At 47.8% G+C, this 27,201-nt stretch overlaps 1 protein-coding gene across 2 annotated transcripts in view; it reads left to right on the top strand.

The window, feature by feature from the left end:
• Positions 1–5,118: 5,118 nt before the first annotated feature.
• XYLT1 (xylosyltransferase 1) overlaps positions 5,119–27,201 on the top strand; it is a 152,390-nt gene continuing 130,307 nt past the window's right edge. The window contains exon 1 of one of the 2 annotated variants that reach the window (XM_090151553.1): positions 5,119–5,484. In XM_090151553.1, coding sequence (XP_090007679.1) covers positions 5,245–5,484 — 240 coding nt within the window. In that variant the 5' untranslated portion in view covers positions 5,119–5,244. The remainder of the gene's footprint in view (positions 5,485–27,201) is intronic. The other variant, XM_031606986.2, reaches the window with a different exon arrangement.

Genomic DNA, 27,201 nt, shown 5'->3' with positions numbered 1-27,201 from the left:
ATAGCAGTTTTCAAAACAGATGAGCCATGAGGATGGGCACAAAACTTTGTGTGTTCCTCAAAGGTGGTTCCAACAGTGCGTGCTGTGATGTGGCACAACTTGGCCACCTCTGCATGTACGTGATTTGTGTAGCTGCAGGCATGCCAAGAGCAAAGCAACCACTGATTACATGTGTGTGCAATTGGTCACTCCTTATGCGCGGTCAGTAGGAGCCCCTGTTAAGCACGGTCAGCAGCGGGGCTCTGAGGGTCACAGGCAGCTGGTGTGATGATGTGGATGAATTGGTTTCCTACCTCCTTTCCCTCCCAGTCATGAAGTTGTTCAAAGCAGAAATCGTAATGAGGCGGAGACCATCCAGATGTAGAAGATTATTTCCGCTGTCTGCCACTACAAAACTGCTGTTAGTTAGCTACTTCATGAGGATTTTCCTCTGTCTCCATCGGGCTTCAAGAACCCACCTTCTTATCTTGTAAAGAATCGGGCTTATTCCCTCTAGCAATATATTTTCTGGATTCTGAATTCTGAATGAATCTCACATCTTCTGTTCCTATTTACGGAGGTTCTTTTTTTGTGATAGAAGATCTGGGGCATAGACAAACTAAGTGCTAGATTCACTAAAAATAATTCTCAAAGATGGTAAAGGATGTCTCGCCTTTACCATAATCTTCCCCATTGTTGTGTTCAAAATAAGTATTTACAGTATGTTCCTTGTTCTACAGATTCAAAAGCGACTAAAATGAGAAATCATGTATTATAAGACTACATCAGATCTTTCAATTTTAGGCAAAATGAGAAAGTATTGAAATCTTCTTTATAAAGCCTGTTTCCTTTTTTCTGTGGCAAATGGTAGTGGTGTCTCAAATAAGAGATTTAAACACATGGGAAATCTTGCAGGTGAGTGGTGATGGAAATCTCTGCACACACTTTGCATTGGTATGGCACTGTGTAAATGCAGTTCCAAAAACTGTTGGTGTTTTGAAAAACTGATTAATCATGCAAACATGATCTCATGTCATTCTCCATACAAATTCTTCACTCTTTTTTTTTTTTTTTTAATTCTACTTCCTTTGATTTTCTTCTTTTCCCATTAAGTGGGAAAACAAAAATAAAACAAGACAGAAAAGCAAAATCCAGAATGAAGGCCTAAGCCTGAGAACCAAGGTCTTTCTGCATCGCAAGGAAGTGCAATCTGCAACAGTTAGTGGCTGCTTCTAACTTAGATAACCCAAAGTAGGTCACCTTCGCAAGTCTACCAGACTTTCCAACTTAGTAACTCAGAAGGATAATAATACAATTTTTAGTTAATGAGAGAACATCAGAAAAAAGAACTGTAGGAAGCTGTGAACTGCAATATCTCCTTATTGAAGGCACAATGCCACATGGCAAGAACAGATGGGTAATCCTTTCGTGATTATCCTGGACCACTGGCTGAAAGAAAAAGCTGTCGCAGCACTGATGGCTGTATATAAAGTAAATGTACATGGCAGCTCCCCTCACTGGTAGTAAAATGTTATATATGTGAAAGGATTATACAGAAAAAGGGACAATTTAGCATGATGTCAGAGGAAGTAATTCTTCCTTTTTCCCTCAGTTCCTGAAGTGGAGGAAGAAGTACTGTATATTCCACATACATATTACATATTTTATATAAATCAAACCCAGAAAAGTACCTGTTTTTCATCTCTTTGACTGCAGTGATCCAGCTATGAAAATAAGGATTGTTCGTGTTGCCAATTTTAAGTATTCTTATTGGAATGAAATGTTGCTGTAAAAAAAATGATTTCTGCATATCTGTAGTGACACCAAAACTTGTGTTTCCATACTATTAAGTAGGGAGAAGAAACTGCAGCAGATTCAGAATAGCTTGCTGGAATGTTACAGAATGCTGGGTGTACAGAAGGACTGGAGAAAGAGGTGTTTCTTGCACACAGTGGTGACATCTCCATGGACATCAGTTCTGCCAGTGTGTGTGCTAAGAGAGAGCATGGCTGTTGTAACTTGGAGGAAGAGAGATATAAAATGAGCACATATAAGTGAATGTTCAGGTTTTGTTTGTCTGAGAAAAGAAGACAGTATATTAAAGATACCCATCTTTATAAAAATCAGCTTATTCCAGATATGCCTTTTATCCCCTCGCCACGATAACATATCTGCAGTCTAAATTTTGATGCAATAGGGACGTGGCTGTTCTTAAGAAAAATGCAAATCTTCACTCTGAAATAACTTAGTCTTTCGCTGAATACAGAATGTGCTTCTAAAGTGCCTATGAGTCAGCCTGTGAGTTGGAGTTCAGATAAGCCAGTACTGTTCCTTCACCAGATGGACCGTAAGCTTTTCAGAGGAGAGAGAAGGATATTGCTTATTAACACTGCTCTAAACTTCATTTATTTCCTTGCACTTGATTCAATTTCAGACTGTGTCGATGTCATAAGGAGAAAGAGGCAATAGGTACTCTGAGGTAGAAGATGTACTGGAACAGAATCAGGTAATTTGTTTCCATCACCGCAGGTCGGCCCACGGCCCCTCACACACACCAGGCTGAGTACATGTGAGTGCAGGGGTAAAAAATAGTTCAACCAATTATCAGTCAGGATTTTACAGCAAATTTGACAACTCAGAATAGTTACACTTTCTTAAAACATCACCTCTTTGCTAAGTGGGAAGCGTGGTAATACTTATCTAGGACAAATAAACCTGTTTCTCCTTTGTGCTTTGCACTAGATGCCAGCAGTCTTATGGAACATGAGCAACATCAGAAATTTTCAGTGGTAGCTCTCAAACATCTCCATGTAGCCAGGTTGACTCTTTCTGCAGCAGCCTGGCTCCCCTGAGCTGCTCTTATTCATGAATGTCAAAATAAGAAAACTTCGTTTTGTATTTTGAACTTCTGTGTAATTTCTGATTTGAATTTATTCGTAGGATTTTATGCAATGCAGTTATTCCATTTTTGTGTGGGTTTTTTTTTTTTTTTTTCCTATCTTCAAATTCTCAAGAATCTCAGTTCTGCCTTTTTTACTTTCTGGTTTGAACCATTATAGCACAGAAAAAAATTAGTTCAGTTATGCTGCTACTTATTTATATTTGACTGTTTTCTTTGGCAACAGAGCAATGATACTAGGAGCAGTTAGAGGTCGTTGGTCATAGCATGGTTATATAAATGGATGCTGTGCCTCCTGCATCGTCCTTTCCAGATTTTACATCCTCTCTGGAAGTACATGGTTGAGGAGGACGTTGCCAAAGAGGAAGTCTGATTCCCCCACTTGCTTGCTGAGGCTCCCATCTGTATGCAGAACACTCAGAAGTTTATGGGTTATAAATTAATGTGGTTTGGAGCCAGATTGAATTCTGCTTTATAGTACTTCTGTGGCATCATTTTGAATGCGCCTCCCATTTCAGAAAGGCAAAGAGGACCAGAATGAGGTCCTGAGGCCTGCAGCTTCAGAGCTCATGGTGATGGTGCTCAGCTCCTGGTCCCACGGCCTCGCCAGGCCCAAGGAAAGCTGTGCAGGCAGCTGGTGCCACTCACGCTCCTCTCTCTGCTTTTGAGAAGGAATGCTCTTCTCATCTCACATGGGAGGCACTTCTGTCTGGCATTTGTCAGTAGATTTGCTTAAGTGCATTTACAATGCAGAGTTATTTGATGGCTCTGAATAGAAATTATCCATCAATTTCCTGAGCTGTGTAGACTATCCATCAAAAATATTCAAGAATACTTTGAAGCTCTCTATAGCTTTATTTTCAAACAATTCACTTTGTTATACTGTGCGGCCAGCAAATCCGATGCGTGTGCAACTGGTGCAGTCTGGCAGAGCCGAATTTAAGTCATGCTCTTGGCCCATGAAGAACAGTCTGCCATCAACCACAGCTGGCAAAAATGGACGTGGTCCCATTGCCCAAAGTAAAGGTGAGCCAGACCATAAATGGGTGGTCACAGGTCTTTGTGTCATCTTGCTCTATAGGAGCACTTTCTCCTCTCTTCTCGGAGATGCCTTGAAAGCAGTGATGCTGATAGTGAGCCTGTTTGAAAGCACGTGTTATGTTTGGGCCTGGTGTGGATCCCAGTGTGCTGCGCATGGAGTGGCTGCAGCAGAGCTGATGGTTGCACTGCAGGATGCGCAGAGCCCAGCAGTGCCAGCAGCAGTGCAGCACCACTCGTCCTGCCTCTGCAATTCTGCTTCTCTGGTGTTTAGGAAGAGCAACTGTCCCCATCAGATCGTGTTTTTCACCTTTGGATTTGGTTTGATTGCGCTTTCAGAGAGGCACCGTATGGGCAGATTGGAAACCCCCCCACTTCACTGCTATCATCAGACAGGATCTCCCAAATTAGAAAACCAATAAGTACGGGAGAAAAGGGCACCGAAGTAATCCATTACGCACGGGTTTTCGGCAGTGGGCAGTTAATTACAGTCACCTGCACGCAGAGCCGGCACCTGCTCCGAAACGCCGCGTGCTTCAGGCGGCCCTTCCTGCCCTCAGCGCTGCGCTGCGGTGCCCTGAGCCGCGGTGCCGTGCGTGCAGCTGGCAGCGCGGTGCGGGGCACTGGGGCGGGCGGCGGTACCGACGTGCTGCAAAAGTTCAGCTGTTTGTTCGCCGGTTTAATTTTACATAGGGATGCGCATCACGCTGCTTTTTGCTTCTATCATTTTTAATGCGACCAGCCACGCCGAAACTGTTGGTGTTCCGACGCGGTTCTGCTCGGCACGGGTCGATCGGAGACGCCCGGCCGGCAGCCCCGTGCGGGGATCGGATCCGATCCGATTCACAGCCTCCCGGCCGCGCTCCCGGCGCGTTCCGTCCCGCCAGGTGCCGCCGCCCTCCCTCGGAAGGTGGCAGTCGCCACCCGCGCGGGCCCCGCGCCCCTCCCCCGCCCGCCGCGAGGCGCGGAGCCGCCTCGCCCCGCCCCGCCCCGCGGCGGCCCCTTCCCCTCTCGCGGGGCCGGGGCTCGCCCGCCGCCGGCAGCCCCCGCCGCGCCCCTCCCCCGGCCGCAGCCCACCCCTCTCCTTCCTCTTCCTCCTCCGCCCCCACCCCGCTCGGGGCTCGCCCGGGCTCGGGCCGACGCGGCGTCCGCCGCCGCCGCCCCCTCCCCTCCCGCCGGCTCCTCCGGCACCGCGCCGCCACGCGCCGCGCACACCTCCGCCTCCCCACCCCCCGCCCTCCTCCCGCTGCTGACGTCTGGCTCTGCCCGGCTGAAAACTCCGCGCCGCGGCGGATGCGGCGGCTCTCGGCAGCGCGGCGGCGGCGAAGATGGTGGCGGCTCCGTGCGCCCGGCGGCTGGCGAGGCGCTCCCGCTCGGCGTTGGTGGCGGCGCTCACCGTGCTGCTGCTGCAGACCCTCCTCGTCTGGAATTTCACCTCCCTCGACGCCGGAGAGGAGCAGCGCGGCGCCTCCGGCCGCGAGAAGCGGGACCGAGGCACCGCCGCCGGCGGCGAACACCGCCCGCAGCCGCACCGCCGCGGGGCCGGCGCCGCGCACGGGAAGGCGATGGTACGTGCGGGAGCTCCGCGGGGCCGCGGTCGGGGCGCGGGGCGGTGCCGGGCTGCGCTCCCCGTGAAGCCCTCCGAGCGGCGGTGCCGGCGGGCGCGGTGCTGCTCAACTTCGCCTCGGGGCCGCCGCGTGCCGAGGGCTCGCTTCGTTGGCACGTTTTCTTTTTTCACCTGAAACCGCGCGGGCACCGCTCCCACTCGCCCGGCTCTACCCGGCCCGGTAGGTTACAGGCAACGCGGTTTAATGTAATGATGCCGTTGCCCACCGAGCGCGTAGGGTTCCTGAACGCGTCGCCTTTCTCCCCGTCTTTTTTTTTTTTTTTTTTTTTTTTTTTTTTCATTTTGCAAACCGGGCCCGCAGGGGCCGCGCAGCGTCCGATTCCCACCGCGTTTCGGAGCGTTCCGGCGGAGCGCCGCCTGTGCCGCTCGTGCTGCGGGCTGCGAGACGTGCGGTTGTGCGCTGTCCGTTAGGAACGTGAGCCGCTTTGTCTGCTCTGGGATTTCTGTTTGCATCTTGTGAGGGAAAGCAGCAGCGGGTCGGTGCTGAGCGGGATGGGGCGCGGGGACCGCTCCTGGAAGGCAGCGCCGTGCGGTCCTCGTGTGCCAGGTGTGATTGCTGAGAGCCCTGCCCGGTTCGGCGCTCGTCTCTGTGCGTTGCCGTACGTTGGTACGCACCGCTTTGAGAAGTCTAACTATTGGATTTCCACGGTTTTTCCTCCAGCCCTGCTGCCTGTCTCCCCCGGTCCAGTCATTCATCATCTCCCCCTCGTTTGCCCGGAGCTTTTCCCTCTGGGTCTCTCTGTGTGTGGGCCGAGGAGGACCGTACTGTTGCAGGGCTTCATACGGGGCTGGCTCCAGCCCTGCTCCTGCCTCGGGAGCCCTTCTGCTCCATGGGCTCTGGGTGGCCGTCGGGAGGGCACCGCTCACAGCTGACTTGCAGACATCTCAGCCCTGTGCCTGGTGCGATGGGATGGCACCCAGTGCAGGGCTGAGATGCTGAGAAGTGCTTCCCGTGCTGGGGCTGTGTGCATGGAGTGCTCCGGGCATGTGGATCTGGGAGCTGTGACTCACTGCTGCATGCACACGGATTTGAGCGGAGACCTAAAGATGGAGCATTGGGGTTCCTGATAGAAGACTCTTACTAAGAAGCATAACAGTTCTCCCCTGGTTCCCTCTGTAAGCGGTGGGACTGCAGCACACCATCCTGCAGCTGGCAATGCCATGCAGGAGCCGTGCTGTAGGCGAGTGCTGTGTTGAGAGGGGATGATGCTTTTTTAAGATAACCTCATGATACTCGTAGTTCTGCTTCACCTGCATGCAGGGATGTGGCTCCGTGCTTAGAGCTGCTTGGCCAAGCTCTGGAAGCCGTGTGTAAGACCAAGCCTTTGGAACGTGGGACAGTTTGTGCAGTGCTGCCCCAGTGCTGTGCAGTCCTGGCACTCCCAGGTCCAGCTCTGCATTGCTCATTGCACACATGCATGTACCCAGCCCTGCCATGTGCTGTCTGTCTCCCAGGCAGGCCCGCTTTTCATTTCAGGCTCAATTCACACAGAAACTCTCTGTTCACTGGAATTACACGGCACAGAATCAATGTGAAAGATGTATTTTTCTAACCGGTGCGTTGTTTCCATGTTTCCATCTAATTTATGTAATGCCTGTGCAAAGTTGCTCCCCTTTTCAGCCCAAGTTTCCCATAGTTGGCGTGCGTCAGATTGCTTTGCAGTGCCAGGAGGTGCAGGCTGTGTGAGCACGGCGCTGCCGTTACACCCCGATGTTGACGGCCCCAGAGCCCATCCCAAGTGTTTTGTTTTTAAAGATTTCTCATTCTTGTCTTTCAACCAGAAAGCGCGGTACAGAAGACAGCTTTTCTCAGCTTTCTGTCTGAAAGTTGCCCTATGAGGTTACAGTGTTTTTATTTCGATTTTTCTGTCACTGATCTACGTGGAAGACTAAAACTGTGGTACATGCCTTACCCTTCTGAGTCAGACATCAGAGAGCAGTGCGAGGATTTGGTCATCTGTGTCTGTGGGAAAGGAAATGCAATTTGATGCAGATGTGTATTCACTTTTTTAAAATGCTATCTGATCCATGTAGTCATTTGAAACATGGAATAATACCATAGTGTGTTGTGGTGTTTTTTTTTTTTAAAAAAGGTGCTGCTGAGCCTAATTGACTGTAAGTTGCCAAGTAGGCAGGAAGAGACGATTTAGAAAGGAGCTATTCTGTAACTGCAAACGTTCCCAGGCCGGATCCCCAGGCCAGCTGCATCTGAGGCTTTCAGTACTCATAGGCAGTTTCCTGCAGTTGTTCTGTGTTGAATTAAATCAGGTGATAGATATCTTGAAGGAAGTATGAATTGTATCAGTGTAGCAGTGACTTCAGCAGGTGCTTGCCACTGCGTGTGATTTTCACAGCTGTTGGGCAGCCTTTGCATGGGCTTTCTGTGTTCTGCAGCACTCCAGCAGAGTAAAAGCAAGCAAGGATTCAGCAGCAGCTCGCTGCTTTGTTGGGCTTTGTTCATTCTGCCTGCTTGGGGTGCTGGAAGTGGCTGTTGGTGGGTGCTGTGCACTGGGAGTCCAGAGTGGAGGAGTGTGCATCCGTGCTGCAGGGCTGATGATGATGGAGGGAGGTGACAGCAGGCTTGGGCTGCCTGCAGCTGTGTGCTGTGGTCTTCCCCCACGTCCCTTGAGCAGGCAGTGGCAGGGCTGTGTCCCAGCTCCTGGTGCCACACAGCACTGCTGTGTTACCACCTGTCTGCCAAGCACAGTGCCAGCAGACACTGTGCAGCCTGGGGAGGTGTGGCTGCTGGTGTGGGTTCGGAGCACTTCTGTAGTTTGGGATGCTGGGGATTCACTTTGAAGGAGTGGCATGCTGCTTTGGTGTGGTGCTGTCTCAGGGCACCACATGCAACTATCAATATCTGGAAATGTTGGAACTGGGAAACATGGAGAGAGAGCGTTTGTGTGGGAGGGAAAGGTTGTCTAACCCTGAGCAGAAGTGAAGCTGTAGAGGATGGACCTGAGGATCACTGGTGCCTCTCCCCTTTGTTTTCCTTTTTGTAAGGTGTGTCCCTTGCTGCACCTGGGTGTGGAGCTCTTGAGAAGGAAAGTTTTTAAAGGGGGGTAAGGAAAGCAAGCCTGTTATTTCACCTCTAACTTAATCCTTCTGTTTCAATCAGTGAATAGGTTCCACATGTTAAAACACAGGTGAAACTCGTCTCTTCATCTTCCCCTTGTAATGCAGACAGGTGGCCTCACTCATCCCAGCTCTGACTGCAGGAAAGGTGCGAGGGAGCTCTGTTTGTGTTCACCCCCAAGACAGGGTGAGCCATGCCCTCCTGCTTTCTGTATGCCTGTGGTTGTCAGTGGAGCAGCTGAGCAACAGCCTTAGGTTGAGAGGAAAATGCATGGCATTGGGCTGTGAGGTAGCTAGAAATGATCCATTTCTAAGGAGAAGTACCGACTTAGCTGTTAAGTACCTTCTGCTTGTTAATGGGACTTTAATCATGGAGCAGTACAACTTCACTAACAATGGAAAAGGGGAATGGAGGCTGTAATTATTTTGTAATGGGAAGGGGGGATGTGATACATCTGGGGCTAGGAGCTGTGTAATGATTTCTGTGAAGTCTTAGCACTTAGCAAGGCACGTGTTACTGAAAAGATTTGTTTTATTAACAGAACTAATATATGCATTATTTAAGAAGAGTGCTAGAACTGGCTCAGGCTGATGGACTCCTGCAGCAGTTACCTCGTTAAGGATCTTTCTGTGGGATGTGGGAAGGTGTATGAAGTGGATCTGTATTAATTGGCTGTGCCATCTGAAGTCTCTGCCAGGCCACTGGAGTGCTTTCTTCTTGTTTTTTTTAACTGTATGATGAGTTTGTGCAGGTGTTTCCTTTGAATTAGGAGCATATTGTTTATACTTTTCGTTTTTTTTTTTTTAGCAAGGGAAGACCGACTGTTGCTCTGTGTTACCTGCTGCATCTCTCTGCTGTCTTCAGAAGTACTTTTCAAAATACCTTTTCCCTCTGTGTTTGAAGTCCACGATAAGTGATACAGCATCTTATCAGTGTTTGATGAAGAGACAGGAGTACAGCGAGAGCAAGAAGTTGGCTTAGTTTACGAGGGTAGTCAAATTATATAACCTTAAGGATTAATGTAATGAAGTGCTCCTTGATTTTTTCTTCACAGTAGTAAGACTGGGGGGGGGGGAAGCAGGAGCAGAACAGGGAGCTGTGCTGTGTTCTGGCTGCTGGAGAGACCTTGGGGAAAACTGGGGCTTGTGTGCTGTGTGAGCCTCTTTCCCACTCCAGCCTTCTTGTTGGAAGTAATGTGTCTGAAGTGTGTTTTGGGTGTAAAACCTGCTCTTGGAGCTGTCACCGTGCCAGCTCTGGGTGTGTAGTAGCACAGTTCGTGATGAGTAGTTGTGTTCTCAAGTGTTCTAGTCTGATTCTTAGACTTGGTTGCTGTGGTCCTCCCTCAAGGCTTTCAGTAACTGTGTGCCCTTGGGGTGCAGTGCCTACACGTGTGGGATGGGCAGGAGGGCTCTGTGTGGGAGCAGGGGGTGAAGTTGGAGTCCTGGTTGCATTTCCCTGGGCTCTGGACATCTGCAGCAAAGCCTTCAGAGCCACGCATCTAAAAGCAGCCTCTCCTTTTGGTGTTTCCTGTGTCCAGACTTGGTCCTCTTTGGTCTGATGACTGTGCTTTCTTTCCTTCAGAGAAGCTGAGCAATGACGAGCTCTGCCTTTATCCCTTACGCATTTGGTGCCAGTGATCACAGCTGTCCCATTCTGAGCACTTAGGCTTGGGCTGGAGCTTGCAAAAACCAGGCTGCTAATGAATGCAGAGAGCTGAGTGCCTCCAGAAGGCAATCGAGCTCTCTCCAGACCTGAATCTCTGCAAATGAGCTGGAGAGACCATGGCAGTTCTGCCTGGAAACCTGCTGTGCCTCGCAGGAGCCCGTCCCTCATAACATCAGATCTGCTGCTCTGCTCCCCAGGCTGCAAAACGAGTTCGATGAACTTCCCATTTTTGACAGAAGTGTTGTGGGCTGAAGTAATCAGACCTTGTGAAATAGTTGGAGGTGCTCAGCTAAGACTGGGCCCAGCCTGCCAGCTGCCATTGGTTGGCGTGGCTCCACTGAACTCAGCACACCAGCTGAGGATTCTGGACCCACAAATGTAATTATTGTTATAATAATAGCGTCAAACAAGTAATCATTATTTTTACTCTCTCTTTTCATTTCAGAATGAGAAAATGATTTCCTCTTGGATCAGTGAAAGTAATTTACATTAGGCACAATATTGGTCTACATGGAAATATAATTATTATTCATTTGTATGGCACCATCTGGGCACTAGAATTTTTACAGACCTGTGTAAGGAAGGGTCCCTGCTTGGTGGAGCTTGCAGGCTGGATGGCAGGTAGAGCTGATAACATCCAAATGAGTCATGAGTGTCACTGCTGTGGTGCTGCCATCACTTGCCTGCTCAACACAGGGCTTCCACGGACTGCCTGGAATTGCTCTGTGATTGGTGTTACACAGTGTGAGGGTAGGATGAGTCAAAGGGTTGATCAGTGGGATGAATTGGGAATGAAATCAGTAGGAGGCTGCTGTAACAAATGGGCTGCCCAGCTGTGTCCCCACAGGTGAAGGAGATTTCCAGACTTCGCTTGGAAGCAAAAATTGTTTTGCTGCCTTGGGGATGTCTGAGTGCTGTGAGCCTCAGCAATGCATTAGGCAGAGGGCCAAAGGCTTTGCTCAGGTTAGATGTGATTTAGAAGGTAAGAGACTGGGCTTCGTAACCTGGTGGATGTACGAGCAGCAAGTGGTGCTGCCTCAATTTCTGCATGGTGTGATGTTGCTGTGCTCATGCTTAGTAACAGGTGTCAAAACGGTCATATGCCAAAGTTGTGTGACCCCTTATTTCTGGAGATGATGGGAGAATTTCTCCAAGGGTCTTTTGTTGTTGTTGTTTGTGACAAGGAGTTTAAACTTCACCATTGCTATCAGTTCACTATTAAAAAGAAGCTGGCTGAGGAAGCGTTTGTACTGGAGCGTGGTCAGGTCTCAGATGCTTCCCATGTATTTTGTTCTCGTGCAGCTGCCTCCGCTGCTGCTCACTTACATTATTAGAGAGCATTAGTAAGTGGAGTGTTTATTTAAAACAGTTCTACAAAGCCGAATGAGACTGCAGAGTTCAATTTTACTTGGATTTGGTTGGATGAGTCATGGGCACTCATTTTTCCTTCATGCTGCAGCCTTCGCATGTCCTTCAGATGTACTTTTTGGTTCAGTTATGTTGATGCAGTCTGAGCATTTTTCTTACAGTTGATGGCATTCACTGACTCTTCTTAATGCTGAGTTCTGAATTTCATGCTCTCTGAATTTTTGAATGGTCTTTGGTTTTGCTCTTAAAGCCAGGCCTGTTTGTAGTTAGCTTTGTTCTTTATAATTGCACACTTTGATTGAGGAGGACACATGGTTCAGTTAAAACGTGTTATTTTAAAAGAAAAAGCAGTGAAGGTCGTGACTGTATTGACTACAGTGAAGCAAGTTCCCTGAAATTATATCCAGCTCATTGACCCTTACTTGAGAAATGAACAGACAAACCTGAAAAATGACATTTCCCTGGCAAGCTTTTAGTTCCTGCAGAACGAGCAGCCGCATGCCAGAGATGCACGGATGCTCCTCTTGTCATGTCCTGGGGCTCAATGGGAGACGGCTGCGTGCATGGCGTGGGGAGCCTTTGGCTGCTGGGTGTTGGCAACTTTGTACTTGGGGGGTTTTGCCCTCAGTCGGGGAGGATAACTGGAGCCCTAACCAGCTAAGTGGCTGCCTGCTAATTAGGGTCATTTAAACTAAACCTCTGTGTGGGAGTGGGGTGTTAGCAGGGAACGGCATCCAGTCATCTTGAACCCTATAGCAAGTGTGCATAGGCTGGTGATGGAAAACAGCAGCTTGTTGCCTGTAGAGGACCAGATTTGGGTAGGTGGAGGTGGTCTGCATGTAGGCCCCTAATGACATTGATTCGGATGCCCACAGGCTTGTTTATGCTCAGACAGCTTTCTGTGGGAGCTGCCACAGGCACTGTAGTCCGTACCCAAGGGCACCCAGCTTCAGCAGCTCAGCCTGCGGTACCTGGAACCCGAGCAAACAAGCTGAAGAGGAGTCAGCGTAGTAAACAAAGCTGTTAGTGTGTATAGCAGGGCACTAATAATACTCTGCACGGTGACTATGCCTCAAATTGCTTGCATCTTGGCATTCCCTGGGACTGAGTTTAGTCACTCGCTGCAGAAATAGAAACTCGGAGGTGCGCTGTGCTCGGGGCGTGCGTGGAGCAGAGCATCGGCAAGGAGCTCGCTTGTTCCTCCTTGGCAGCCTTACAGGAGACGACGTGCCAGCCTTCAGCGCAATATTTTGATAAGTCATTGGTTCCTATTAAAATAATAATTATGACGATAATTATAACTGTAGCTGGCTCTCAGACTGAGCAGCTGAGTGGAGGGTGAGGGGAGCAGGGCTGTGAAATACTCGCTGTGTGTTTGGATCCCGCCCGTTGGGTTTGGAGCACGTGGCTGAGGATGCTGGGGTGCAGGATGTGCTGCAGCACTGATCCTCATCCCCTGCCTGAGTTGCTGGGGATGTGAAACGCCATAGCCTGCCTTGATCACAACGTCACCCTGATAAAATGCTGCAATAAGCTCTGACTGTGGCTTTCTGCTGTTAGCAGGGCGTGCTTTGCTGTGCCTGAGGCTTTGCAACAAGGTTACGGCTCTTGCCCCAGCGAGGCTGGGTCAGGCCCTGGTAATATTGCTGCTGCTGGGAGGGGTCTGTGCTGGTGGCACCGCAGCCATGGTGGCACTGTGCTGTGCCTCTCTAATCCAGTTCAGCATTAAACGTTTACACCAACTGGGCTGCCACAGTCTGACCCCCAGTGCTGAGGGACCACAAGTGATTAACGAGTATTTATTAGTAAAAGACTGTTTCAGATCTGCTCATTTTCCAGGTTGTAAACAGAGATCTGCCCTCAAGTCCCACAGTTGCAAGTTATGGTATTTTTCTCTTTTGGTTTCTTGTCAAGCTGGTTTTTGTGTCCCTGGATGCTGAAAAGAAGCAGGCAGTGCTGCTTGTTTCCTGGTGCTTGCGTGGAGCTGCAGAACTTCTGCATCTGGACGTGCTGTGGGGTGTGTGGCATTTTGCACATATTCAGCATGGCAGAATTTAACCCAAGTTTGTTTCATGTGAAAGGTAAGGACTTGTCTTCATACAGCCAAATATGTGAGCAGGAGGTGCTCAGTGGGTGTTTGACCCCCACAGAAATGTGACATGCATACTTAAAAATCCAGCCTTAGACTTTCTCCCAGCAGTTCTTTTTTGTCCATTTGAGTGCCATCACTGATCTGTCAGACCAAAAGCTGTCTCATGCTGGCTGATTGTTGCCGTGAGGATGTCTCATTTTGCAGTTGGAGTCCCTGGGGGATTTTCACGTTTTTGCTGTGGGTGAATGTGAAGCAATTCTCACATCACACACTTCCTTGTGAGCACCTGCAGGCAGAGGGAAGTTGAGGCCTGGCAGGTCAGCTGGATCTTCAGGAGCCCATGCTGGGGCAGCGTGGGCACCTCTGCAGCCATTGGGGACTTGGGCTGCTTCCAGGTGTCACCAGTTCTGTAATGAGCGTTCGGTGGCCACATGCAGTGCCAGAGGTGCTTTCAGTTTGCGGAGGGTGTAACTCTTGGGTAAGTGAGAGTAAGCCCTCAAATTTCATGCTGTCCTGGTTTTAATTAACTTCTGGGTTTTGTTTCTAGTTGAATTACGAGACCTCTGCAGACTTTGATCTGAACTGTGCCACCTCAACGAACTTGTTTGGTGGTTGGAAGCCATCTGCAGCCAAGGAGCAAGGTGTTGTTTTGCTCATTAGCAAACTTCTGTCTCGTTGCTATTTTTAAGGTTGTGTTGTGTACTTCCCCTGCAGCCGGAGCAGTTTGCGTGCTGCTGGAGCTGTCGTGGCTCAGCCAGCAGTGCTGATGGTGGCACAGCTCCTTCAGAGCTGGATTCATGGCATTGGACAATGAAGCTCGGCAGGTCTCTGTTATCTATTTAGTTATCTGGAGCTTCGTTAAGGAAGAGTGTTTTTCTTCTGTTGAATGAGTTTGTGGGCGTTCATTTTCCCTGCTTGCTGCTGTCCGTGAGCTGTTCGCATCCTGGCTTGTGGCTGCCTGCTCTGACTGCTTCCTGTTTGTTGAAAATAAAACTTCTGCAGCATCTGTGTATCCCTGCATGTTTAGACCTGTTGCTATGGCTGGGATAGGAGGGGTGCTGCAGTAGTCTGAAAAATCTTATTAGTAAAGCTGTTGGTTATTTTACTTCACTTTTTTCATCATTTAGTAGGGCAGAATGCATTTGAGTCCTGACACTGCTACTCTGATGTGAGCAGAGATGTGTGCCCATGTGCTGGATTCCCTCATTTGGTCTCCGTGCCAGCTGATAGCAGCGAGAGCTGTCTGGCTGATGGGCTGGGTTCTTCAGACTGACCATCCTCTTGCAGCGTTTCACTTTGCAGTGTCCAATTTAAATGATCCTGTGGCCTGACAAGTCATCACCTGATGGGGATTGAGCTGTTCTAATCAACTGTTACTTTTGGAAACTCTTCACTTAGTTTAGTGTTGGTTGACGCCCTGATCATTATCCTGTATAAGCATGATGTATGAGAGGCTGTTGTGCAGACAGACTGTCTTGGAGGCACCTTTCCCAGCTGAATTTCAGCTTTTTCTGTGTACTCTTGTGGAAGACAAGTATGTATGAGCTCTGGAAACCGAGCAGTGGGTCTGCAGAGCCACTGAGCATCCTTACTGGGAGCTGCAGGTGGGATGTGAAATGATGCAAGAAGAGTCACGTGAATGCCATCACATTAGGGTTTATGTAGGTTCTATAAATTCATTTAAGTTTTTGGACTCAAACGGATTTTAAAGCAAAGGTGCTCAGTTGTCCTTAAGTGCTCTATAATATATAACATTTATTTGATAGAAAGTCCTTTTTTATGTGGGTTTTATAAATACTGGTTCTGTAAAGCCTAAAACTGTGATTTGTTGCATTAGGCAATAAGTTTGAATCAAAATACTGCATAAAGTTATTTCAGCTTTCCATGTCTTCCTGCTCTACATGGAAGCTGAAGGCAGGAGACAGCCTGGCTGGGTTCCTCCTGGCTGCAGTGGGATTCCTTGACAGTCGCTTTCTGTTTTTAGTGGTTTTAGGAGTGCTGAAACTTATAATTTGGGATTTTTCCTGAAGGCCTTTAGTATCTTGCTGGCCTTGCTGGTTTTCCTTCAAATCATGCTCTGGTAATGATTTTGTGTGATGCAGTATTACTGAAGATGCTCATGTAGAAGGAAGGCATTCAGGTATGCATTACTGTGATGCATGGAAGTATTATTTTGATGGAAGGATGTTAAATCCATCTGTATTGCATTATGCTTTGCTTATAGTACTTTCAGCCTTCTTTTAGCAAGTAGTATATTTCTATAACGGTTTATTTATGGACTTAATTGGGTCAGCTTTGATAGGGATGGGTGAGGTTCGAGTGTGTTCAGCCTGCCTGCTTTGTCTTCAAGTTAGAATCATAGAATTGCTCAGGTTGGAAAAGACCTTAAAGGTCATTGAGTCCAACCACAACCTAACCATACTACCCTAACTAACAGCCTTCCACTAAATCATGTCTCTGGGCACTGCATCTAAATGGTTTTCAAACACATTCAGGAATGGTGACTCAACCACCTCTCTGGGGAGCCTATTCCAGTGCTTTACAACCCTTTCTGTAAAGAAGTTTTTCCTTATATCCAACCTAAACTTACTTTGGCACAACTTAAGGCCAGGGGATACTGCTTGTCACCTGGACATAGAGCTGTTGCCCCTTTGGCTATGACTTCGCAGCCAGTCCCTTATCCACTGCATAGTCCACCCTTCAAATCCATCTCTCTCCAATTTATAGATGTGGTTATTTTGTGGGATCATGTTAAAGGCCTTGCACAAGTCCAGGCAGATGGCAGAATTTCTCTTCCCTTTGTTCACTAATGCCATCATTCCATTGTAGAAGGCCACAAGGTTGGTAAGGAGCGACCTTCCCTAGGTGAAGCTGTGCTGGCTGTCTTGGATTACCTGCTTGTCCCTCATGTGCCCTAACATCTTTTTCAGAGGAAAAAACCAAAATCTTGAGCCATCACAGCTGCTGAATTGACGGTGCTGAGACGTTGAGAAGAAACTGGCCTTCTATTCCTAATCCTCTAAAGCTAGCTGAGTAAACAGAGCAAACACAGATGTTTCCTTGCTGGCAGTACACCATAAAGGTATCGGTCAGCTGCAGGTTGGTGTGTGTGCACAGACCTGCGGACCGGACGTTGTGGGTATTGCTCAAGAAAACTTCCTGCAGGGTTGAATGGGCTTTCTGAAGAATGCTGCGTGTTCACAGTTCAGTAGCCATTTAAGGAATTGCCAAAAGCTGCTTCCCACAGGTGCAAGTTGGTGAGGATGCTGTGGTGCTGAGGTTGTGCCTGACTCCAGGGACACGGACTGGGCGTGCGGTGGCTGTTCGCCTGTCCTGTGGGGCAGCTGCTTGTCTCACACAGTGAGACCAGGATCCTGACCAGTTCTGCAGTGCACCCGAGCTGCAGTGGTGCTGTGGGGTGGGGTTTCCAAGGTACCCAGCCCTGAGCAGCTCCCTGCATGCTGGGAATGGCATCTATGTACAGCAGTGTGTGGTCAGGCTGCGCAGCCAGCTTGGGAAATCTGGCTGCTTGTACTCTTCCTGTCAGTGCTGAATTTGCTATTGTTTAAAGAAAACTCTTTTCTTGGCATGTGTGCACAAGGATTTATGTAATAGTAATTATTTTAGTATGTATGTATTTCAAGGATTTTTGGAAGTAGGCGTTTCTATTAAAAGACAACTTCAGTCACCTGGCTTGTGGATCATGGGATGTCACTGTCTCAGAGCAGCTGATATGTATCACTGCTCCCTTAACTCCTGACTCTCCTTGGTGTTCTCATCCTACTCTCTTTTTGCCAAAAGCCTCTCCCTGCTCCCCATGTTGGGCTGAGCTTGCTGCTATGGCTCTTCTGCTGCCTGAGGCAGCAACACATGGAAATGCTCAGCACTGTGGCATGGCTGCTCCCCATAGCCCACATGTGTGAGCAATTGGACAGTGCTGCTGAGCACTGCTGGATGTGTACCACAAATGCTGGCAGCCGGTGCTGCAGCTGCCTGTTGTGCCTGATACCATAGGGCAGCATGTCCCTGTGTACAGATCAGCTTTCTGCTCGGGTTCCCCCTCTGCCTAGAGACTTGTTCTCTCACCCAAAGCTGTGATCCCTCACTGCTGGCACCTTTTTGCTTTCCAAGGATGAGGTTTTCCTGCTTTCCCTTTAATCCTTTATTCTCACTGATGTGCATCTCTGCTTCTGTTCCTTTTCAGAGAAGAGAACATTCCTTGTTCTGAGTGAGCAAAGCAGTTTGGTTACCTCTTTGCAGAGAGAGTCTGGCTTTGATCAGTAGAAAAAGCAAATGGTTGTAGAAATGCACGTTGTGCACTTTTTGCATATTCTGAGTGTCTTTTGTAAGGTGCACAGCATGTCGCCTGTGGCTGCGTGCTTCTGGCATGGAGCTTCTGTTTGTGCCACCAGAGACCTTGGCAATACCTCACCCTTATGTGAACCCACAGTCCTTCTAGGATGTGTGTAAGGACTTGTTGATATGGGAAAGTGATGGCAAAATAGGTGGAAGTGTGAGGTTAAGATGCAGTTTATTTCATACCAGATCCCTATGGGAGTGCTGTGGCCCCACATGTAGTGATGCTCTGTGGCTTCTGTGACCCAGCTGTGTACGTTGGGTGGACTTGGTGATCTTAGAGATCCCTGTATCTCTATGATTCTATTTATGTTATTCTCCATAGTTGTTTTTAATCATGCTCTTCAGATGCCCTTTCAAACTAGTGTTATACATGAGATGAAGTTTGCTTGCTGCTTTACATCAAATCTAAGTAAAAATGTCACTTTTTCCATCTTAATCTGACGTGTTGCTGAGGTTTCCTCTCTGGATGACAGCTGTGGGGTTATTCTGTGAGCGGTCTGTAACACCTTCACATACTTGGGCTGGGTTGTAGTGTGACTCCTTGTTTGCATCCTATTTCACATTGATGGCATTTTCACACCACAGCTGTGCAGAAAGGCAGCACAAATCCTGTGCATAACTCACTTAGAGGCCCACACTGAACCAAGGGATGGGGTGAAAGCAGAGCAAACAGTGCAGGGTAATTTGTCACAGCTTTCTGCTCTGAGGTGGGTTTGTATCCTGAAGTAGAAAGCACCTTGGGAAGTCTGCTCGAAGCCATGGTAAGCAGAAATGTACATGTGAATAATGGGGTGCAAATCTTTTTCGATCAGTTGCAAAATTTATGTTGGATTATAACAAAGGCTGGAGGAAAATGCATGGAAGTGGCTATGTCTTAAGTCTTGGGGTCCTAAATAATATGCTTTAGGAAATAGCAGTTGAGTTTTATATTCTCTTATTCAATCAGAAAGGCAGATTGGAAGGGATGAGCATACTTCTGAGGCTATAAAAAGTCCGAGTGAACTCTCTGAAAAGTAGCAGGATAAAATACACACTTCTGTTTTTCCATTTCCCTGGAAATTACTTCTTTGCTATGTGTCTGTTCTTTATGGTAGCAGCTGCTTTATGAGAAGCATCTTTCTGTGTTGCTCTTCAATAGCAGCAATAGGAGAAGGCTGATAGTTATTTATATAGATGTTAAAAGAGCTCATGGAAACATAGCACAAAGCATTTGTTATATTTTATAAGTAGAATGGTAAAAAATAAATAGATTTCTGCTTTGTTTGGGTGTGCATCTTCTCAAAGAGCACTGTGGTTTGTGTTCTGCAGGGGTGGTACGGCACAGTGTGTGTAATGGAAAGCTCCAAACTGTTACTGAATCAGCTGTTGTTAACTGTATATCCAGTATACAGTTTTTGACCTTCTCAATGCCACTTGGAGTTGAATTGACGTTAGGAGTTCCACTGTCCTGTGCTATGAAGTGTCTGGTGTGATTACTCTCTGGAACTGGTGGCAGAATCCCCTCTTACACCAGAGAAGCTTTCAGTTTATGCCTTAGCATGTGCTCCAACATTTATCCTCAATGTTGGAAACCCTGGCCTGGCTGTGGGACCCACAGGTTGGTGATGGTCAGTAGTGATGGGCTGCAGTCACATCATCTGTTGTCTTGCACTGCTTTGACATTTATTGTCTGAGCTTAGTGTTGATATTGCCTTTAACATGTTGTACTCAAAATCAAGTTCAGTTCTGATGCGTGTTCCCAAAGAGGCATTACAAATTCTGCTCTTACATGAAGCAGCGTGGCACGATGCGACGTTTGTACAATGGCAGATAAAAGGACATGCTGAGCTAATGGTTAGGGCTCTGCTGTCATTGTGAAACACTTGATTATTTTTTCCCCTCCTTGCCTATGAAAGACACTTGTCCCAAATATGCCATAAGTAAATACATCTAGAATAAATAATTTTCCCGTTGCCACATTACAGCAGAACCAGCCAGCTTTACACAAATGTATGTATTATGCATATAGATGTGCACACTTAGGCACATCTCTCATGCCTGCTGCAGAGCCCAGGAGGACGCATCTTGCAGCAGGAAGGCAGAATGGAGGGCTCCTGCTGACCTGTGGGACAGTGCAGTGCAGCCCACCCAGGTTTGGAGCCTTTGCTAATGGTTGGTGAGGGTTGCATGGAGCTCCAGTGGGCTGTGTTGGTTGAGGGAAGGCAAGGACACTCAGTCAATTCAGAGCAAATATCAGTGGAAAAGGACTTGGGTAAGTGGGTAAGATTTGTGTTCATGCAAGTCTTGGTTGTTGGGGAAGCACAGCTGTGTGCTGTGTTGTGCTGTTTGCAGAATGGCTCCTGGTTCTTGACAGAACTGTTGCTCTGAAGTCTTCTGCAGCGCATCCAAAGGCTTTTGTCACCTTTGGTTTCAGGTTAAAGCTGTGCAAAGACTTCTGTTGTGTTGTTGTTTGTTTAAATAAGCATGCTTAGATTCTCTCTCTGGAATGAGAAGCAGTCTGCTACTTTATTTTTCTCACTGTAGCTATTCTTTGTGGTGACTGCAACAGAAGCTACCAACTCAACTTGTTTCGTATTTGCAATGTGACAAAGTGCATCCTTGGCACCAGTTCAGTGTAGCTGGGTCAGAAAGAACAGTAAGAGATTTGGAAAGTAGTCTGTCCTTATCTGAAGGAAGTGTTGATAATCTGTGACCTTTTTAACAGCATGGAAGTGTAATATTTTGTTACTTACTTGCACTCTCCTCCACTGATGAGGGTCTATGAGATCCTACCAGTCTCTTGCAGACTTCTGTATCTTCTCCTCCCCAGTGCATTACAGTAAGCCTCAAATGAGCTCCTGTGATCAACTTGGCGAGCACAAGACGGCGTAGCAAGGTGCTGTCCTTGTTAGTTTATCTTTGGTACCTGGCAGTTTTTCAGAAATTACCACTGGGCACGCCATATATTCCCTATATTGGCAGCTTTGGCTGCCACCTTACAGCTGGTACAGTCTTGTGTGGATTTCTAAATCATTTGAAGTGCTGTACCTCAGGTAAGGCTATGTACTGAGTCGATTCATGATAAAGCAGGACAGGTGTTCCAAAGATGGAGAAATTTAATACTTTGTGAAGGTGGTATCACTCTAACTTCAAATTAATTCATAGCTTGGATTATCTTTTGATCTAAAGTATCAATAATGCATACCTTACATTTTTGGTGCTCTGCCAATAATTTCAGGCTCACATTCGAAATTGCGGCTCAGGCCCATGAGTGAAGTGAACCTCTGCAGAACCTTTACCCCACTGAGATTCCATATGGCTGATCTTCATGGTGGATTCCTTGCAGAGGGGTGAACTTTGCATCCATGTGAGGGAGGCTGCATGCAGGTGACTGTTGCCCAGCACAGTGCAGGTCCCTACTCTCACTCCCTCATCCCAGACCTCCTGCTGAGTTCAGACGATGCTGTGTTTTGTTGCTGGCAGAAGGATCAGGCTGTGCTGGGAGACCTCTGGACTCTGTGGAGGATGCAGGGTGCTGAGGACAGGAGCCGTAAGGTTTACTCATCCTGACCTTTCTGGTGGCCTCAGCTGCCCCGTGGGCCTCTGCTCAGCCTTTTGTCTCTGCAGGTCTTGGTAGTTCTCTTTGAAGCAGGAATGTTGTTGCTGTTTAGTGCAGAGAGGCCCCACTGACAGCAGAGGCATTTGGGGGCCTTTGTGTTGTGGTAGTGGTGGGCAGTGTCAGAAATAAACCAATGTAAACAAGCCCAAACTTGGCTGTGGATGTGCTTTGGATTTGAAGGCAGGTTTGTGCATAAGGTTGTGTTTAACTTGAGGGAGCTCAGTATGTTATGAAAGAAATATTTAGCTGTAGAATTCTGCAAATTTCAAAGGTAGGCTTTCCTTTTTTTGTTGTTTTTTGTTTCCCTGGTGTGTATGAGTTGAGCAAAATGCACTCCCTCTCTTTTGAATTTAACATAATTGATCCCAGGCTTTCCTGGAAGCTCTCATCAGATGGAAGCTGCTTTTATGGAATTTTTTTTTTCTTGAAAGTTTCTGTAAGACTTCTGTAATCCGGAAACTTCACTGTTGTCTCACAGCTCCTGTTGTGTGTTTTATCTTTGGAAGCTTCTACCAGATTCCCTTCAAAGCACTGTTCTCATCCTACTTGTGTCCACCTTTTATAGAGAAGTCCTTTAGCACACCGTTTCCTGGCTGTTCCAGGTGTGTTGGGTCACCCATGCTGCTCCTCTCGAGCCCGGCCAAGTGTGTGCTGCAGGGCTGGGAGCTGGGCAGCACGTGCTGCTGGAAGGGTGCTGATAGCAGTGGTGAGCCTTGTCAGATGGAGCTGTCTGATGGGTGTTATTCTGAGAATATAAAGTCACTTCTGTGTGATGTTTTGATGCTGGGCTGTTCTTCCTTTGGATTCCTGATCATTCACTGTCTTGTCAAACACTTTCTATTACCACTTTGATTGATTTACCAGAAGTCGTCCTACTTTGGAAGATAAATTTAGGAGCTCTGATAACAACCTCTAAGAATTGCTATGGTTTTGAACACCAATTCCAAGAAAAATTGGAAGGAAACATTATTTTTGTGTTGAATGCTGTTGCATAACATTCTCAGATGGGGAGCTCACGTTGGGCACCTTCAGACAACACCTCAGACAGATGCTTTGTGCAGCTCTTTCACAGTTACAAAAAGAATTAGTGCTGTCTTTAGAGCGAACCTGCAGGAGCTCGGAAAGTCACCCTGCTCTGTGATTGATTTTTGCATGAAGGATAGATCTTTCCTTCAGCACCCAAGTGCAAAGGTTCACATGCCTGCATGGAATAGCTGAGTGTGCGCGTGATTGCACGGCCTGCAGGAGGGCAGGGAGGAGAGCTTCCACACAAGTGCTGGCATCCAGGAGCTGCATGTAACCCTTGTTTGAGGCACAGTGTTTTCTAGGGGAAGTTTCCCAACAGTTGTTGGCAAATACAGTGAGTTCTTGAAAACAGCAGTTCTTGCATGAAATAACGGCTGGTGCATTCAGAGACCCTTACAAGGAGTTCTACAGATGCTGAGCCCATGCTCAGTGCACTGGGAGATGGTGCGTGGCTGAACACCTGGCACATGTGGGTGTGTGGGAGCTCCATGCAAGGTTTCAGTGGCTGGAGGGCAGGGAAGGCACTGCCTTACTGTCACCTTCTGGCACTGCTGTCACCTTTCATTCTGGTGCATTGGCTACAAGATATCCCCTGTATGCTGTACTTGCTAAAAGATGTACGTGTGTAATGTTTGCATGTTAGGGTTTGTCATGCCTTAAAAATGCAAAGCATAGAAAGCCTTTGAGAAATTTTATCAAGAAAATCCACATAGAGTTAAACTTAAGATTTCCAACTCTGGTCCTTGAGCAGAATTCGGGTCAGCTCCAGGCCTTGCTGCTGTTCAGCTCTGCAAGCAGTAGCCGTAGTTCACCTCCAACAGGATCACATGGAATTCTGTTTTATTGTTAGGTGCGTAGATGGGTGTAAGGCAATGTCTGTGTCTTTACCAAATGGAAAGAATTTCATCAGAAAGTGCCTCCACTCTGAACACGTTCGGGTTTTCTTTACTGCAATCAATACGGTTATTCATGGCTCTCTGCTCGCAGCTCACTGGTGGCTGTATTTAACATATGTCACTGTACCGTGTTACAGCGCTCTGAGAACGCTCGTTGTTGTACAGATGTGTGCTGCAATGGGAGCGGGGTTGTATACGGCCACTGCGTGCTGCGTAAATCTGCTGCTGTGAGTGTGAGCGGGGCTTTGCTGATGGCTGATGTCTGTTTTAAATTCCTGCAGCAGCTGAGGCCAGCTCAGCAGATCAGCATGGGTGTGCTCAGCAGCGCTGCAGCTTTGCATGTGGAGTTGCTCAGGTCGTCTGCGTAGTTTGCTCAGCACTGAAGTAATTTGCATTAGCTGATGGTGAAGCCCAGTATTTGTGAGGGCATGTCCTTTGCTGGCAGAACAGATCTTCAGTAGTTCTTGGCCTTCTGGAAGGAGATGAGTGTTCAATTTTCAGTGACTGCTTTCTCTGAAGGGTCCCTGGGCACATGGGCACCACTGGGAGCATTCCTGTTGCTTTTCTGATTGGAGATGAGCCAGTGTATTTGAAAAACAAATTGTATGTGTTCTTATTTGTCTCCTTCAGAAAACCAGGTGGGCTTTGGTTGGAATAAAGTAAATAATAAAATACTAAACACTGAGGCTTAAAGTTTTGAGATTTAAAGTAAAAACTGCTCTGAAGCTGAACCAGTGGGATTTTAGGAGTAGATGGAGGGAGCCCAGTTATTATGGGGTTTGACCACCAATGGCTGTCAGAAGCTTGAAGATCTGTGGCACCAGCCAGAGGATGGCTGCCCTTGTTCTGTTAGGTCCCAGCTGACCTGGAACACACCTAGAAATATGGAGAGTGTGGCAGTTGGGCACGTGGAACACAGTGACACTGGATGTAGAGTTGCATGTTATCTCCAAAATGCTGTAATGTATGGAAACTGGGCTCATCAGCTCATTTACTTGCTTTAGGTTTTGGCTGTATCCAAGTATTGTAGCACCCTATGCTGTGTGCTTGGCTCTGCGTGGGCCAGCTGTGGCATCAATGTGATGTGCTGAAGGCATGCTTTGGGAACTGTGGCTAAAGCTGCAGCAGTGGCTGTAGTTTCAAACATCATTAACTTCGCAGTGATGTTGGATGTGTGGTGATGAGAGCATGGCCCTGGGGCACACATGGCTGGGGTAGGAGCATGGTGGGGCTGGAACCCTCCCCACTAACAAGGGGAAACTTCCACTCAGGTTATAGGTAGGCACTAAGATAACTTTTTAATAGTAACTTCTGTTTCTCCACAGATGGGACAGAAGAGGCTGATGTGGAGTTACACCTGTATTCAATTCAGGTGTCAGCCCCTCAGGGTAGAGCCTGATCGTGTAATGTGTGAGATTTGAGAAAAGACAGATTTATCATTTCAGCTGCTCTGTTACAGAACACAGACTGCAGTGTGAGGGAAAGATTAGGGATGCAGCCTTCCCGAGATGCCATTCACTGGGGTGAAGGGGGGTGCTGTGCTCCAGGCACTGGGCTGCAGCGTGTGCCTGGAGTGCCTCCATTCTTCTCCATCAAATTGTTTTAGATTGGATTAGGTTAGAGCAAGCTGTTACATATTAATGCTGGAAATCTGGTAAAATAACAGAGTATGATTTGATCATTTGTTCTGTCAAGAGAGCATGCAGCTCTGCCAAAATAATATCAGCAGTAGCAGCAACAAATACTTTAGAGACCGTGAGAGCAATAACCCTTTTCTTTGCTTCATTGCATCCTAAGCCTGCAGTAAACGTGGTGGAAGAGTGAAGCTTCCTTCCTTGCCTGACTTTGACCCACACACAGGCACTGTGCCCTGGGGAGGTGGGGAGCTGCTGCCCCAGGGGTTGTGTAACCAAAACTCAAGCAGGCCTTACCCAAAACCTGCCCTTCAACTTTCCTGTGGCCCATCCTGGCTCTAGCAGCCTGACTGAGCTCCCTGGCATGGAGTGCTGGGCCCAGCTGCAAAGGTAGCAACTGGTTTCCTTCTTCCCACTCCATCACTTAAATACTAGTGCTTTAAATCCTCTCTTCCTCTCAATCAATAAGCAGGCCAGATCTGAAAGTGGAAGTGTGATGTAACGGCTGAAGTGATGCAGTTACTGCAGTCAGAATCTCATTTACTCAAATTGCAACCAGCCATGCTTTGCATAGTGAGCATAAACTGAGCTCCGCAGATGCTGAGCGCTACCTCCTAAACATAAAAGTGTGCATCTGGCAGAAATATTGATGTGCACACTGCAAAAATCCCCCAAAAGCCTTTTCTTGCTAAGCGCTTTGCATGGGTTGGCTTTAGTTATTAATAAATTTGCTTATCCTTGTTTGTCATTTACTAATGCATAGCCAGACAATTGTTATAGAGCTTTGGTGCCACTGTTGTGCTTGGCCACAGGTTGTAGCAGCATTGGCTAAAAGGTTTTTTTCAGGAACATTGGTGTGAGACTGAGCTGGCTGTGTGGGTAGGACTGCAGTGCTAAGTGTCACAGCCACTTGGAGCTGAAGGGATGCTGGGAGGATGAGAGCATGTGGTGTGCATTGACAGCCTGTGGGTAATCAGTTGAACGTTCTTTCTGCAAACAGAATGTTTGTTGCAGGTCTTGAGAGTCACACTTACATGTTTGCATTTATCAACTTTGCCTATATACCAAATGAAATGCAGGGTATTGGGGATAAAATGGCATTATTTGCTGGCTGCTGGGAGGATCAGTTCTGTAAATGATTAGCGGAATAAATAACGCCCTGTTCATTAAATGTACTCAGTGCAACCATTTGATTATCTGAGTGAAATCGCAGCACTCTCCAGCATTGTCAAAATTTTAGGACTAAGGTGTGTTGAATATGCATTTATTTCATATCATGGACTGGAACAGATCTGGCTTGTGTCCTTTAGGAGTTACTTGGGAAGCACCATGGAGCATCTTAGGGTTACACTGGAGCTGTCCATGGCCTCCTAAAGATTGCAGAGTAAACACTTGTTGCACTGTGAGATAAAGCTGAAGGAAAAGAGTCTGGGGAGTATTTTGGAAGAGTTACAGAGCAGGAGGTGCATGGCCATGGTAGGACAGCATGCCAGCTCTCCAGCTGCATCTCAGCTCCATGGGGGCAGCCGGGGGCCGGGTGTCTGCATCTCTGCTGGTTGCACTGGGATTGTTGTGCTGGCTTTGTGGGTCACTTCCCGTCCAAGAAAAAGGAGAGTGAAGCCACAAAGCTTTCAGAACTGCTTTATTTAAAGCCTCATAGTCGTCATTCAGTGGACTTAGCCAGCACACCTCTTTAACGCTCCTGAGCACTGATGTGTCCTGCTGCCCACAGCCTCACAAGGAGCCCTCTCTGCGTCCTGCAGCACAGGAGGCTGTGGGGCACTGAACTCAATGCAGCCCTTTCACCTTCGTGCTGAACTTGGCCTTGAGGTAGGCTCGGACAGACACTGCCTTGCTGTTGCACAAAGGAAATTGTTGCTCCTTGGGGAAATAACAAAGTTGGAGCTCTGGTGCCAAACATTATATAGGATGTCGACACAGCAA

Source organism: Phasianus colchicus, chromosome 16 (genome assembly GCF_987193195.1).
Source record: "Phasianus colchicus chromosome 16, bPhaCol1.hap1.1, whole genome shotgun sequence".
In the NCBI taxonomy this organism is placed as follows: Eukaryota; Metazoa; Chordata; class Aves; order Galliformes; family Phasianidae; genus Phasianus; species Phasianus colchicus.
This window is presented reverse-complemented; position numbering and strand designations above follow the sequence as displayed.